This window comes from Strigops habroptila, chromosome 2, assembly GCF_004027225.2.
Source record: "Strigops habroptila isolate Jane chromosome 2, bStrHab1.2.pri, whole genome shotgun sequence".
Classification (NCBI taxonomy): Eukaryota; Metazoa; Chordata; class Aves; order Psittaciformes; family Psittacidae; genus Strigops; species Strigops habroptila.
In genome coordinates this window covers 61,384,268-61,399,864 of record NC_044278.2, presented here as the reverse complement: position 1 = coordinate 61,399,864, position 15,597 = coordinate 61,384,268, and the positions used below count along the sequence as shown (strand labels likewise).

General features: G+C 43.4%; 1 protein-coding gene across 8 annotated transcripts in view; it reads right to left on the bottom strand.

Annotated features, from left to right (window-relative positions):
* LIMS1 (LIM zinc finger domain containing 1) overlaps positions 1-15,597 on the bottom strand; it is a 76,655-nt gene that overhangs the window by 18,685 nt on the left and 42,373 nt on the right. The window contains exon 1 of one of the 8 annotated variants that reach the window (XR_003989302.1): positions 2,181-2,583. The exons of 5 other annotated variants lie outside the window; for them this stretch is intronic. Coding sequence is in view for 2 of the 3 variants with exons in the window: in XM_030471087.1 (XP_030326947.1) it covers positions 2,181-2,359 (179 nt within the window). In the remaining variant the exon portion in view is untranslated. Of the gene's footprint in view, positions 1-2,180; positions 2,587-15,597 lie in introns of those variants that run through there. 2 more of the 8 variants (XM_030471087.1, XM_030471096.1) reach the window with 2 other exon arrangements.

Genomic DNA, 15,597 nt, shown 5'->3' with positions numbered 1-15,597 from the left:
TAGGCAACATTAGTCCAATTAGGTTGTGGGGCTCTTTTTTTTTTCCCCAAAGCCAACTGCATCAGCCTAATTCTAGGCTGCCCAACTCAACAGAAGTTTTTCAATGGACTTACTGACTTGTGGCATCCCCTCATAAATACAACTGACATTTCCCCCTGTTCCCAAACTCTTTAGAAACAAAACCCTTGCAACCCTCTCTAGTAACTGTAATTAACTCAAAAAATCAAACTGAAATGTCATTACTACAGATGCATTTGCAGTTTATAATGAGAAAAGGCAGGCAATTCAAAGAAGTACTATCAAAAATACATTAGAATTACAGAAAATGAGGGCAAATATTCACAATAATTGAGGACTGGCATCACACAGGAAAACATAAATGGTAATTCCCAAATAATTCGTAATTGTACAATATATATAAGAGCATTGGTTTGAAAGCTCCAAATAAGCACTGTGAAAGAGTGTACGATATCTAACCCAGCAGATATTACTGAAAACCAGAGCAGGTAAACAACTATTCCTTGTACATGCTCTGCAGAGCTTGAAGTCATTTTACAAATTTAGTTTGCAGTGACTGGATTTTTGGTTGGTTTGTTAGGGTTCATCTGAGGGAAATCAGCTCACAATGTGCCGGTGTTGGTCCAGGGCCAAGGTAGAGGGTGGCAATTCTCTGCCTGCCCCACTGTGACCCACACACAGGCCAACACAAGGCGGCAAACCCATGCCAGGGATGCAAAAGAATACTCAAATAGCAATCTCGGTTGCTTCTCAAAGGCACGTGACCATACAATGACAGTGTGGTAGCTGCAAAACAGAGAAGAATTAGCTGCTTCACTAGGACAGTGTCCACATCCGCAGAAGACAGTACAGCTGTGTTTCAATAATTAAGGCCAGAAAAAGGCTCACTTGATTTCTCCTTTGCAACCATTTTCTCACTCATATCTAGACTCTCAAAGGTACGCCTTTCTAGATCAACTCTCTGTCATAATACCATTTGATAGCAGAGAGCAAATACAGGGTAATGGTCTAGTTTTGTTACAATCTGACGACAGCTGGCAATCAAAGATCGATCTGGAAGCTTATTAAACAACTGAGATTATTTTAAACCCATGTGCACGCATGCACACATTTTGATACAGCTATCATGCTGTGCCTGTAAGTCAGAGCCCTCAGTCCTCTGCAAGATGCCAAACCTTGCCTCCCAAGGGGATAGAAACTCTTGGTTCCCACCAGGTTCAAGAGGAATTGAATTCATTCCTTGCATAGCAAGGAATGTGCTTTATCTATTTCTTACACTGTCTCACAGAAGAGACCTATGCAAGGTCACATCTGACCAGTTATTATTAGCTGGCTTTTTCCCCCCTCCGCTCCCTCTAGAGATCTTTGCAGAAGAGAAAAACAGTAACTGCTATCCAAATATTCACTGCCCTCTCAGTGAAACAATAAGTGGGCAAATTTCACAAGGAGATCAGATATATGTATCCCACACATAACAGACAAGCCTATGGACAAACTGCAGTGATTACACATATAAGCTGTGGTTAACTATAAAGCTCACCAATATTTTCCTTAGATCATGTATGCTTTCCATGGGAAAAAGACCTCAGTCACTTCACCCATCCTCCTTATCAAACTAAATGAAGAATAATCACAACAGAAATTGGGATCTTTCGTCATCACCTCAACAGTCCTCAAGCACTAAGGATGTTAAGTGCTGCCAGACATAAAGCATAATCCAAGCAAAAAGATGAAGCAAAGTTCAAAAATAAATGAAAACATAAAGCTTTCCTCCTCAGCATGCAAAAGGACTTCACTTTGAAACACATCATGTATGTAAAACCAGTGAGGTATGTAATATTTCTGCATTAGTGAAGCAATTTATTCATTTACCCAAAATAATAGGGAAAGAACCTGAAGTCAGAGATACTATGTGACAAATTCCGACCCCATTTCAACTGCTGACAAAAATTTCTGATGCAATTAATGATGGAGTTTAAAGCAACAGCTCTAATTTTAGTTGACGATTACGACTGGCAATGTATCAAGCAGAACAGTGGCAAAGGTTGCATTACAGAATGACTTGCACAGCCTGCCCCGAGCTCAGATAATAAAATACATATGTACAGTACACCAACAATGTCACTGCAGTTACACCGCGAAGCCGAACAGAATGAACTTACAATCTTGCATAAAAGTCACAAAATTCTTTGTAGAGTTTTATTTCACTGTGCCTACGTTGCAATTTTGACACTGGTTTCTCTTCATTCCCTGTAGAGTTGTGAGCATCAGGAGTGACCTTGTGTGCAACCTCTTCATCCTCCGGGATGGGGAAAGGGCGAGCTCTGCGCTGGAGGTCCATCTCTCTCTAATTGCTTTCCTGGGTGTATATGTTCTACGCTTATACTGCAAAGAAGCTGTAGGCAAAATCTGCAGAACAGTATGCTGGACTTCCCCTTGCTCCCAGAGAAGTGATTTACTTTCACAGCTCCGTGTCATGTAGCTGGAGCTGCTCAGCGCTCTGCTCGAGCTTCAAGTTAAAAGTTCAGCGGTGAGGCGGTGAGCCCGTCACGCTGTGATTTACTGATGCTGGCTGCGAGCGGAGGAGCACATTCCCCTGCCAGGCCCTCATGCAAACTCAGATGCTAGAAAGGGGCTTTCACTGACGGCTGCTGACAGAAGCAGCCCAGGAAAGCTGTGGTGTGAGAAACCTATGTGAGCAAACATGTTCACCACCAAACTTGTCTGCAGCTACCTTCTGTTGGATGGGGGGGTGGAGGCAGATACCAACAGTATTTTATGGCCTTTAATGTTCCACTCGCATCTTTTAAGTCATATGTGCTGAATTTATCCATAGGCATCTTTCTTCTTGTCAGTACTTCAGAGAAGAGGTAGGTACAGATGGATAGTCTGGTTTCTGTTGTGCTTCACAGGCCATTAACCTAACTGCCAGGTATGCTGTAACAGGCAATATATGAGGGAGGAAGAATGAAGCTTGATTTCCAGTGATGTGCTGCATTTATAAAAATTATCGAACGTAAGAACGCTTACTGAAGGTAATTTACTGTGGATATTAAGGAACTAAGAGAGCAAAGCCGGGAAGAAAGAATTAAAATTAATCATTCCTTCACCACAGAACGCCCTCCTAATGTTGCAATTATTTCATGGTTATATTCTGTTTAAAATCCTGTTGTGCACTGCTTACTAGGGAAGGCAGCATCAATTAGCTGCAGACATGCAGCTAATAATTACACTCCTGCAAGGTCTCCCTGCTTGAAGCGCAGCACTTGCAACAGACATGGGATACTCAGCTTCCTGCAACTCCTAACTGCAGACAAAGCAGGTTCTTGGGAAGCCACCCCAAGTAACTGTCTCTTGGGTTGAACTGGCTCAGCCTGGTTAGCAATCAGCTGAACTGCAAAACTGCATGCACTTTGTGCTCATGACACATGGTACGTTGGTATCTGAAAAATCTGGTAGTCTGCAAAGGGGCATGAGAAAGCAGAGCAGGACAGGAAGGAGATGAACAGAGAGAACAAGCAGAGAAATTAGAAGACCACAGAATCATAGAAACATTTAGGTTGGGAAACACCTTTAAAATCATCAATTCCAACCATTAATCCAACACTGTCAAAGTGCCACTAAACCATGTGCCTAAGTGCCACATCTACATATCTTTTAAATAACTCCAGGGATGGTGACTCCATCACTTCCGTGGGCAGCCTGTTCCGGTGCTTGACAACCCTTCTGATGAAGATATTTTTCCCAATATCCAATCTAAACCTCTCCTGGAACAACTTGAGGCCATTTCCTCTTATCCTATCACTTGTTACTTGGGAGATGACAAAGGATATGACAGAAAGTCCAGTCAAGGCTTCTACTTCTTAACATGTCTTCACCTTCCCAGGTCCTTCTGCAGAGGGTCTGGTTTATGAAGGGTTTGGGCCGTATCTCCCACCTATCCAAGCTATCTGGGATAGCTGGCTCAGTACGTGCACAGCAGCACACACGCCACTCTCCATGCAGGCCTGGGCTCGCACACAGCCATCTTCCCACAGCGTGGCCAACACAGCACCACACTTCTGCTACTGCCAGATTTGTGGGATGGGATTGGTTAGCAGTCTTTCCTTCACTTCCTCTCAGCAGGAAGCAACTCCTGGGCAAGCTATTCCCCCACGTAGGTGGGATCCAGGTAGCATGACCCTGCTTATTTACCTGTCTGTTGGTGCGATTACCCATCTTGCACCAGAGCTGCCGGGAGTCACAAGCCATAACAGGCTGACGAGGCTGCACCCTCACCACTGACACCACTTGGCTGGAGCTCAAGCCCTATTTTATATGTCATGGAGGAAGCCCCAGATCAAGCAGTGCTCAGGTTGTAGCCCTAGGCCACAATGATCTTGCCGGAGCACCACTGCAGGAAACAGTGTTGGAAGAAAAGGTGTCTGCGTTCTCTGGAGCACCACTGACGAAAACAAGCATTGTTTCACAACAGAGATGCAGGCATAGTGATGCTGGCTCTTCTTCTCCATCCTGTCTCCCAACATGTCCTGCACAGAACAATGCTGAGCTTCTTTGGGTATGAAAAACTCCAGGGAGATTGACTGCAATGGACTAACCATGTTGATTCATCCAGGATTAGTGCAGGTACACCAAGCCACTAAGATAAGAACCATCAAGTCAGTCTACCTCTTCCCCTTATCACTGACCATTTCCTCAATTGTTTTCCTGTATTTTGTCCCACATTGCAGGCGATTCTCCCGGGAGGCTGCTGCTGTGCATCAGAGAGCCCTGAAGAGTTTCTTTCTTCCAGTGGATGTCTTCAGTCCTTGCAGTAACCTGAACTCCACAAGCTACCAAGGTGGCTGGAAGCCATTTCTGCTTCCTTGTGCCTTCTGTGGTCAACAGGAAAATACTTGCTTGCTTCTTTGGCTTGCTACTGTGCAGTCTTCTGCATGGCTGTAGCTAAGCAAGTAATATACTAAGTCAGTGCAACAAGATGTCCATCCAAAAAGCCTGGTTTAATCTTCCTAGCTGTTTTCAAGAAGTAGTCCTACAAGGTAATAGGACTCCATATATACAGTAAGTAGAAGCTGCCTGGTCCTTGAGGCATATTGCCATTGCTGCTGGTGGAATTAGTCGCAATTTGTTTTTGATTAAGCAAGGAAGAAACTTGCCGGGAGTTTAAAATGGGCCTTTTCTGCTACTGAAGCAAAATACAGTTTCTGCTGTGAAGGTTTGGTAATCCACAAATCTGGAACAGCTGGCCATCCTCCTCTTTTCTGTCATTTTGCTGGACGCATACTGCCAAGACCTGAAATACACTGTTAAAAATACATGACATTCTCATTAGGGAATTCTAGGTTACTCCAAGGTGAAGCCATCCATAGGGAGCGAGAAGTGTGTAGGGGGTTGTTGATTCATGGCAGCAGTTTCCCAAGGGCGTTCCTGGGATCTGCGACAAAACCTACCAGCCTGCTGTTAAGGAAGCAGTGATAAGGAGAACAGAAAAGAGAGAAGTTGAGTAATTAACTGGAAAAGATAATTGGGAAGGAAGGAGACAGAGGCTCCTCCTGGCACACTGAGGATTGTATCAAAAGCCAAAGCTGATGGTGCGGAAGGTTCTAAAGGAAATGGCAGAAGAGGGGAGAGGAAGCATCCCACTGCGGCTATGGAGAAGGGCTTCAGAAAACAACAGCAAAAATAGCCACACTGCTTCACCATCACTGATGGATGACTGCTGCCCAACTCACACGCTGCTTTCACTGGCAAGCTTTCAAATCCGGCTGCCCATGTCGGCAGCTGCCAGAGGCAGATGGGGACTCTTACAGAGAAGGCTCGGTGGCTGGCCAGCCCCTCTGAGTGCTTCACTCCATGCCACAAATAGATGTGCTGAGCAGTCATAGCTCCAAACAAGGTGCTTGGCACAAGCAGCTGCTGCTTGGCAACCTACTCATGCCACCATGAAATACCACTGCGTCACCAGTGCTGTCAGGAGGCCACGTGCCCCTTTGGGTTATGTGGGGGGGGATAAGTAATCACAACACATCCCTCCCCTTCCCGCATAGGTTAACGGTGATTTCATTCTAGCATCATCTAACACAGATGCTATGCAATGGCCCTCACATGCAAAATACAGAACAACTAGGACAGAGGTTTACTGCAAAATACGCATGGGCTTGCAGACCCCTGCACTGATTTCTGCACCAACTTTTTTAAGCACTAATTGACTTTTTGTGTCTTCTTTTAATTGAAACGAAAACCACTCTTGGGTTCTGGTTACTGTAATTGTTTCTCTCTCAACAATACGATAATTTCCATGTTAAGCGGGTCTCCTAAGGCAATATGAAAAAATATAAGTCTTTTCTATAATATAATGCACATTACAGGTATGATTTTCACATGCGCCCAGCACTATTGTAACTTCTGTTTCTATTAAGAAGGATGGAAAACCACCTTGAAACCACTGCAATAAAAAAACAGGTGAATTCTGAGTGCTCCTGAAAGTTTCATCCTTTAGTCTTTGCCACAAAAAGGATGATCAAGCTTATGGGTGTGAGTTTCAACAGGGCAAACAAAAAGGCAACTCTAGCTGTTTCGTATACTTCAATATAAATTTATTCTAGTATAAACATGTCCAAAAAATGCTTTGGTCTCCGCAAACAGAGATGGTTAACATTCCATTTCTCCATAAGGAAATGAATATAACTGGAATGAACAGGTAAGCAGCACCTTCCCACACAATGTTTTATCAGCCACAAAGCACAGTGAGAAAATCAGTCAGACAGAATTTGTAGAAAGGGAGAGCAATATTTAACAAGAGCATTTTCCTGTCACAAGTAATATTTACAAAAGAACTATGGTATTTTCTTCCTGCTGGTTACAAACATTACCAAATGAAGCCATGCTTCATGTAAAACAAGAAATGTTTTGTGTACAGATATTTGATACTTTTTGAAACAACCCTTTCTTCCTCCCCCACTAATTTTTTTTAATCCTCTGCAGGCAGGAAAAACAAAACAAGAAGATGCCCCATCACATATGAGAGTTCTAATAAATTCATATTGCATGAGATACATCATACTGTCGGTTATTGCTAGAATCTGCACCCTGTGAGTTGTTGTATGCATAACTTCACTATCGTGAATATACCATATCCAAGCTCTTCCAACTCAATACATTTTAAAGATGCATTCCTATAACAACATTTATATCCCACTTTCAATTTAAGAATAACGGACAAGGTCAGCTACTCAATACTAGGGGCTGCACACCAAATGTCCCTGGACACTCACTCTGAAAAGAACCAGCTTTTCAAGACCGGCAAGACAAGACCAGGCCCACCAAGCTCGAAAGCATCCTTCTGTTCAGACATACATATAGTGAACTTCACAACACCAAGGCCATTCAGTTCTAAAATCTGAAAGTGTTCGAGCAGAATAATATTTATACTGGTAGAACTAAAACCGCTGGAAAGTCAAGGGAGGCGCAATAAAGTGTAATCAGGCAACTACAAGTAAATTGTAACTCAGTGTACATGTGCTCTTTTTCCACTGCTTAAGGATCAGATTTCAAGTTCAAATATGAAAAAATGTATGAGATTGCATTTTCTGACATTGCAGGAAAATAGTATCCTGGCCTGTATCAGAAATAGCATAGCCAGCAGGACCAGGGAAGTGATTGTCCCCTTGTACTCAGCACTGGTGAGGCTGCACCTCGAATACTGTGTTCAGTTCTGGGCCTCTCACTGCTAGAGAGCTATTGAGTCACTGGAGCGGGTCCAGACAAGGGCAGCAAGGCTGGTGAAGGATCTGGAGAACAAGCCTTATGAGGAATGGCTGAGAGAATTGGGGTTGTTTAGTCTGGAGAAGAGAAGGCTCAAGGGGAACCTTCTCACTCTCTACAACTACCTGTAGTCTTCACACTAACAGTTTTTCCTAACACCAACATCCACTCCATGTCATCTGTCACTGAAATCCACCAAAAATCCTTCACCTAACCCTTAATGTAACGGCAAATGCCAGCCTTTGCTTCTGTCTTTGCCATCTGCCCATGCTAGCTGGAACTGGTATTTTCACAAGGCAAACACCATGACATGAGTGGTTTATCCAGGAGCTATAATTAATACCATGACTCAACATAACACCCCAGCTACCAGGAGAGACTTCCAGTATGTCCACGCAGTTCCTTGTAGGGTACAGTTAACTGCAACACCAGGCTTCCCAGCTCACATCCTTATTATAGTAACATCTCCACTGGAGACACCATACTAAGGACTGACTTCAGCTTTACTAACCAGCACGTCACTTCCACGCAAGTCTCCTTTTGAGTGTTACTATTAATCTACATCTCTAGCAACATAACCTCTGGAACCATTTTTCACCTTCATCAAGTTTATTTTTCTCTGCTGTATGAGGAAGTGCAAAGCTTTTCATTGCCTGAATTAATTTGTTTTGGGCAGAAGTAGAATGTGGTAACGAAACATCTCCTCAGCTGTTACTCTTCTCTCACACACATATTAAATCGTAATTATTAGTCACTCCAGGTTTTGGTTTCACATTTTTCTCTTCCCACATTCACTGCAGCATCACCAAACTTTAAAACCAGCAGAGGATGGCAGACAGCTGAGCCACCTGCATTGTCAAATTAAATAATGGCCATAATATTCGACAGCCAAAAGAGAATAACTAGAAGCAATTTATGTTACTAGGAGTCAAGCATGAGTAACGTATCAACAAATAAAGCTAGGACAAAATAGCATTACTTTCATATTTCATTATGATGGTCTTAACATTTTGGGTAATACAAATTGAAGGTCTTCATCTTGCACTTTATTAGCTATTCAATGTTAGTAGCAGACCTATCAAGTAAGCATGAATGAATTTCAGTTTGTGCAAAGCAAAACTTCCACACATTTTCCAAAACAAAGGCTTTGGTAACTATTACAAGGTTTTTCAAAGTAATGTTTTCCACCCCAACAACTAACTAATTCTGAAAGAGTAAAGCAGGAGTGAATGCCTATAACATATACTTGTGAGGGAAGATGTAAAAGTTACCCCATGCAACAGCATATTGCTGGAACTGTCTGAAGGAGCGGCGCAGGTTATTTGCTTGGCAGAGCAGAACCATAGGGAAAAGGGAAAACGATGGGGTTTTATGCTTTGGATCAGAGGGCTTTGAGCCCTGCCAAACCTCCTTCCCCTTTTGCTATGTAAGTGTAGCCAGTAATTTGAGGATTAGCTTTTGAAAGGAATGGAGTTTAAAACTAAGCAATTACTTCTACACTTCAAGCAAAATTCATGACCTGCAACCTGGTAATTCATGGAGATATCCTATCCTGAAACTGGATTGCTACCACGTCCTTTTAATATATATAAAAGAAGCAGATTTTTTAATATATCAGAAATATAGCAGATGTTTCAGTTTCTGAAGTCAGCAAGGAGAAATGTACAAGACAACAACTGAAAAGCCAAACATCAAGCAAGTCAAGCAACTTTCCATGCAAACTTTCTATACTGGAATGAGAAGGGGATCAGCCAGGGCAGTTTTGAGTCATGACTCTGAGTGGCTAACATTTTTCCGATAGCTGCATAGAAACAGAGTTCAAAAGGTAGACTCAACTTGGGATCAGGAACTTTATGATCTATGAAGAGCGTGGCATGCATGGATTTAACATGCTGCAAAAAGACAAATGCCGTTTCACATCTACTTCACCTCTGTCCGTTCGTTCATTGCTGGAACAGCTTGAATCATTTGAATCTTTCATTTAAAAAGGCACAGCTGAGAAATGCTGCCAGGTATAGCTGGCTGTGTCTGCTCTGGCAATATGTTACTTCCTTTGAGGCTAATAGCTGATAGTTTGTAATTAATTTTCTTCTAGGTCTACCACAGTCATCAGAGCAGACAGAAAAAGCAGAAAATCTACAGGGAAATATTTCACAACAGTCATAAACCAAATTTCTCTTGTTGGCCAAAACGCTTATGAAGCCTCATCTCCTTGATATGTAACGACCCACCACAGGATGACTTATAATCTGCTGCAAAGCTGAGCAGTATCATCCACAATCACTGTTCATAGAGTGTCATACATGAAACCATCATTTCAGAATGCTACCAGGAACTACCCACAATCTGAAGTTTCTACAAAGCTGGCAGATACAAAGATAAAAACTGAATAATGACTAAAGCTGCTATGACAAATCAAATCAAGAATAAACAAACACACAGTCCTGTGCATTATGGCATCACATAATAAACACGAAAACTCAGAGCACCACTTATGCTTGGTAAATGCCATGAAATCGCTGGGTGCAAGGCCAGACCAGAGGAGTTAACCTGAAGGGAAAAACACTGAATGTCACAAACTCTGTAGGAAGTCCCTGAGCCACAGCTGATTGTAAACTGGGATTACTACCAAGGGAAAACCCATAAAAGGCCTGCTTTTCCCTCTACCTCCCTTCACACACATCAGCTTTTGGCCACCATCAAAGGCAACATAACTTGGCAAGCTGGAGCTGTTCCCACGTCTGGAAAGCATCATGCAAAAAGCTCACAGTCCTCTCGAGGACACCATGTCTTGTTTGCTTTGCATCTCCTAGACCAGCTCAGAGACCACAGTAAAACAAAGTAGACAGAAAGGGAACCCAAACTTACAGCCTTTAAGCTTGTTCTCCCCAATGCCTGCAAGTTGATAATTTTTATTGAGAGTGACATTGACATAATTTAGTTTTTATCGCCTCTGCAGAATACTTCTGTGTAAATTCGCTTCAGTGTGACAGACTACATTAACCAGAGCTTAATTATAATGAAGAATAATGAGCAATCACAGTACATTTTCTGTAGGGAACACCTCTGATTAGGTGTTATCAAAACACATGAAAGCAAAGGCAGAAAAAAAAAAAAGAAACATACAATTTATCTTCAGACAGCTAATCTTGTAAGAAAGCAATTAAAATCCTAATTGCTATAATCATTAAAGCCTAACAATTTACTGAAATCATAGATTATTATAATGAGGCAAGTCTAAAAGGAACAGCAGTAATTGTTTGAGTTTCTGTTACACAAGCAGCTACTTCCAGTCATTTGGAGTGATGGGAAGTGATAGACAGGTGAGCAAGTCAAACTAAATCGCTTAGGAGTTGTTATGCAATGCAGGAGACAAGGGGTGAGAGGGAAGGCAAGAAGGGTGTGTTCCTCATAAGTTATTTTAACCCCTAGAGCAATGAGAAGTACAGCACAAATGAAAAGTAAAGCCTCTAGTCATTTGGATATCTCAAGCTAAGGCTCAACGCAAATTCTAAGTATTGCAATATTAAATATAACCATGAAGCATTTTTTGCTGTATGGAAGTTACTATAATTAATAATAATAATTCAGTGTTACGTTTACATGGAGAAATCCCCTCTTCAATTAGAGCAGCTAGCGGATGAGCCAAAGTGGTTTTTAATCAAGAGTTCCCAAGCATCTGGTTCAAATGAGTATTTCTAGGTCCCAAATCTCTACTATTTCAGCAGAGTTTCTAACCACAACAGATGGAGAAATGCAATATTTTGTGGCTTAACATTTATTTTCAAGCTCTTCCTGGTTTAATAACATAGTCATTTTTTCACCAGTGTATTGAATAATTACTGCTTTACCTGCTGACACTGGTACCAAGTGAAAAAAATACTTACAGAAAGTGACTATATAAATATTATCATTTGTGACACTATTAAGAAATGTTACCAGTGGAAATAAAATTCCAGAATGCTTCCAGGTGCAAACAGATCTTTTCTTTCTGTACTCTAAGACACCTGAAAGTTTAACGGGGTCCCTGGTTCCCCAGACAGCCCCTGACCAGCATCATCTTCTCTCCCTCTCAGGAAGAGCAGGACATCTTCAGGGGGAAAATGTGACTGGAAACAGCTGCACGCTTGGATGGCTGCTACACATGGGGTTTTGATGGCAGGCTGAGATTTGTGACCTCGCACAGCTCCCAAATGCGGCATCTCATAAAGAAAGGGAGGCACTCGGCCCTACTGCATTGCCGATGTTTGGGGGATTTTATTCATTTGTTCTTTTTATATCACACCTACAAGCTTAGCTGTGCAGAGCCTATCCCCCCAAGGCTCAGTGGGACGTAAGAATGTGCTTATGTCTCCTATTTGATCTGCGAGGGAGTCTGTGCATGAAATTTTGGGGCACATCCACATGCCTTCCAGCCTGGAGTCAGAGCCTGGAGTCAGAGCCTGGAGTCAGAGCGCAGAGGCAGGCGGGAGCCTGAGCGGACCCAGCATAAGATTGCCTGCACCTACTCACGCAGATGTACCCATCAGCTTCAGCAGCAGAGAGCAAAAGGAAGGTAGATAATTTCAACCTATTCATGTAGAAAACATCTACAGTGCTTTCTGCACAAGAGAACAGAGCAGTGAACCAGCTGAGTAACTGACAGCCACTGACTGAAGCTTGCCAATTATTATTTGTTGCAAATGCTAAAATTTTACTGTTTGGTAAAAAAACTTGAGACTAACTTCTTCAAAATTTGTCTACAATGTTAATAGCATTTGAACCCACACGAACTTAGAAAAAAGAGTTATGGACAACAATGATCAAATTAACTGTAATTGTAAAAAAAAAATAAATATATAATTGCCCCTGCTTTTCCCACTCCTTGTACTGAGCATTGGAAATTAACAGTATAATTTTTTTTAAAGGAATCATTCTATTTCTACAAAGGCCATGGGATGAGAACAAAAAAGAACAAAAATAGCAAGCATACTGTTAAGTGACTCCTAATGATTAATCATAAATGTATGTGTACAATTTCCTTTGCATCCTGTTTGCTGAGAAAAGCAAGAAAGAATAGCTCAGCATACAGTCAGAATTTGTTACATGCAATTTCTAAAGACAAGGCAAGACAAGATTTATCAGAGATGTCATTTTTTCCCACCAAATCAATACAGCTTCCACTCTGCTCTGAAAAGCAGATTTCAGGTTGCATTTAGTTCAATGACTTCTGCATCTGTTGCAGACAGGGTAGATATGAAGGTGCCGGGTAGTCCCCTGCACTCTGAGCTCTGCACCTGGGGAGCATCCCATGTTGTTAAGGTCTATGCATTGGTGAGCCTACCTCAAGCAGGGGAAGAGGTGTATTATGGCTATGGTGGATCTTCTTGCCCCCCTCCTAGGAAAACCTGCACGCTCGATTACCTCTCTGAAATGCCTGTACACTGACGCATGCAGCATGAGGAATAAACAGGAAGAATTAGAGATCTGTGTGCGGTCACAATCTCATTGCGATTGCAGAGACATGGTGGGATAGCTGGCATGACTGGAGTGCTGCCATGGAAGGCTATGTACTTTTTAGGAAAGACAGGCCAGCAAGGCGAGGTGGTGGAGTTGCTCTTGATATAGTAGAACAACTGGAATGCATTGAGCTCTGCCTACGAGTGGACGAAGAACTTATAGGTAAGAGTTAAGGGACAGGCTAACATGAATGACAGTTGTTAGTGTTTACTACAGACCACCAGATCCTGAAGAGGAAGCCAATGAGGCCCTCTACGGACAGCTGGAAGTAGCCTCGCAGGCCCTGGTTCTCAGGGGGGACTTCAACCACCCTGGTATCTGCTGGAAAGACAACACAGCTAGGCGCACACAGTCCAGGACACTCCTGCAAAGCACTGATGGTAACCTTTTTTACGCAGGTGGTGGGGGAGCCAACGAGGAGAGGTGTGCTGTTGGACCTTGTACTAACAATGAAGGACTGGTTGGGGATGTGAAGGTTGTGGTTAGTCTTGGCTGCAGTGACCATGAGATGGTGGAGATCAGGATCCTGCACGGAGGATGCAAGGCAATAAACAGAATTACAATCCTGGACTTCAGGAGAAGTCCAGGACTTCTCCTCTTTGGCCTCTTCAAGGACCTACTTGGAGGAATCCCATGGGATAAAGCTCTAAGAGGTAGGGGGAGAAAGTAGGGTCCAAGAGAGCTGATTAATATTCAAGCATCACTTCCTCCAAGCTCAAGGAGTATGAGTAAGAAATTGAGCAAAGAGAGCAGGAGAGCTGCACAGACGAGCAAGCAGCTTCTGATAAAACTCAAAGAGAAGGAAGTAAGCTTACAGAAAAAGGGACAGTCCACTCAGGAGGAAAATAACATTGTCAGAGTATGCATGGATGTGATGAGGAAGGCTAAGGTGCATTTAGAATTAAATCTGGCAAGAAATGTCAAGGACAAGAAGAAGGGCTATTTCAACTACATCAGTAGCAAAAGGAAGACCAGGGAAAATGTGAGCCTGCTGCTGAAAGAGGTGGGTGCCCTAGTGGTGAAGGATACAGAGAAGGCTAAGTTACTGAATGCCTTCTTTGCTTCAGTCTTTACTGCTAAGGCCACCCCTCGGGAATCCCAGACCCTGGAGGCAAGAGAGAAAGTCTAGAGAAAGGAAGACCTTCCCTTGGTTGAGGAGGATTGGGTTATTTTGCCTGATCATTCAGGCAAACTTGACACCCACAAATCCACTGGCCCTGACAGGATGCACTGATGACTGCTGAGGGAGCTGGCAGATGTTACTGCTAAGCCACTCTCCCCATCTTTGAAAGGTTATGGAGAACAGAAGAGGTGCCTGCAGGAAAGCCAATGTCACTTCGATCTTCAAAAAGAGCAAGAAGGAGGACACAGGAAACTACAGGCCAGTCAGCCTGACCTCCACCCCTGGAAAGGTGATGGAACAGCTCATCATGGATGACATCTCTAGGCACATGGAGGAAAAGAACCCCATGTACTAACCCCATAGGTTAGGGGCTGACCTGCTGGAAAGCAGCTCTGCAGAGAAGGATCTGGGGGTCATGGCAGACAAGTTAACCATGAGCCAGCAATGTGCCCTTGTGACTAAAGAGGTCAATAGTATCCTGGGGTGCATTGGGAGGAGTGTGGCCAGCAGGTCAAGGGAGGTGATCCTGCCCCTCTACTCGACCCTGGTGAGACTGCAGCTGGAGTACTGTGTGCACTTCTGGGCTCTTCAGTACAAGAAAGACAAGGAGCTACTGGAGAGGGTCCAGTGGAGGGCCACAAGGAGACTGGGGTCTGGAACACCTCTCTTATGAGGAAAGGCTGGGCAAATACTTAGAATTTGTGCTGAGCCTCAGCTTAAGGTATCCAAATGACTAGCTGGGCCTGTTTGGCCTGGAAGAGAGATGATTGAGAGGGGATGTTATCAATGCACACAAATATCGTAAGGGCAGGTGTCATGAGGATGGGGCCAAACTCTTTTCACCTGTACCCAGCGACAGGATAAGGGGTACCAGGCACAAACTGAAGCACAGGAAGTTCCCCCTGAATATGGAGAAGAACTACTTTACTTTGAGGGTGATGGGGAATTGGAACAGGCTGCCCAGGGAGGTTGTAGAGTCTCCTCTGGAGATACTCAAAACTCACCAGCCTGTAACCTGCAGCAGGGCAGCGGGTGCAATGCAAGGCACAGAACTCCATCCACAGCAGGACAAGGAATCACTGTGATGGGTAGGCAAAGTGAGCAAAACCAGGCACTAAAGTAAGCTCTGCTGCTTGTGAATCAGGCCCTGCAGATAGCCACAGCTGCGTGAGATCAGTTCCCCTCAAGATGAC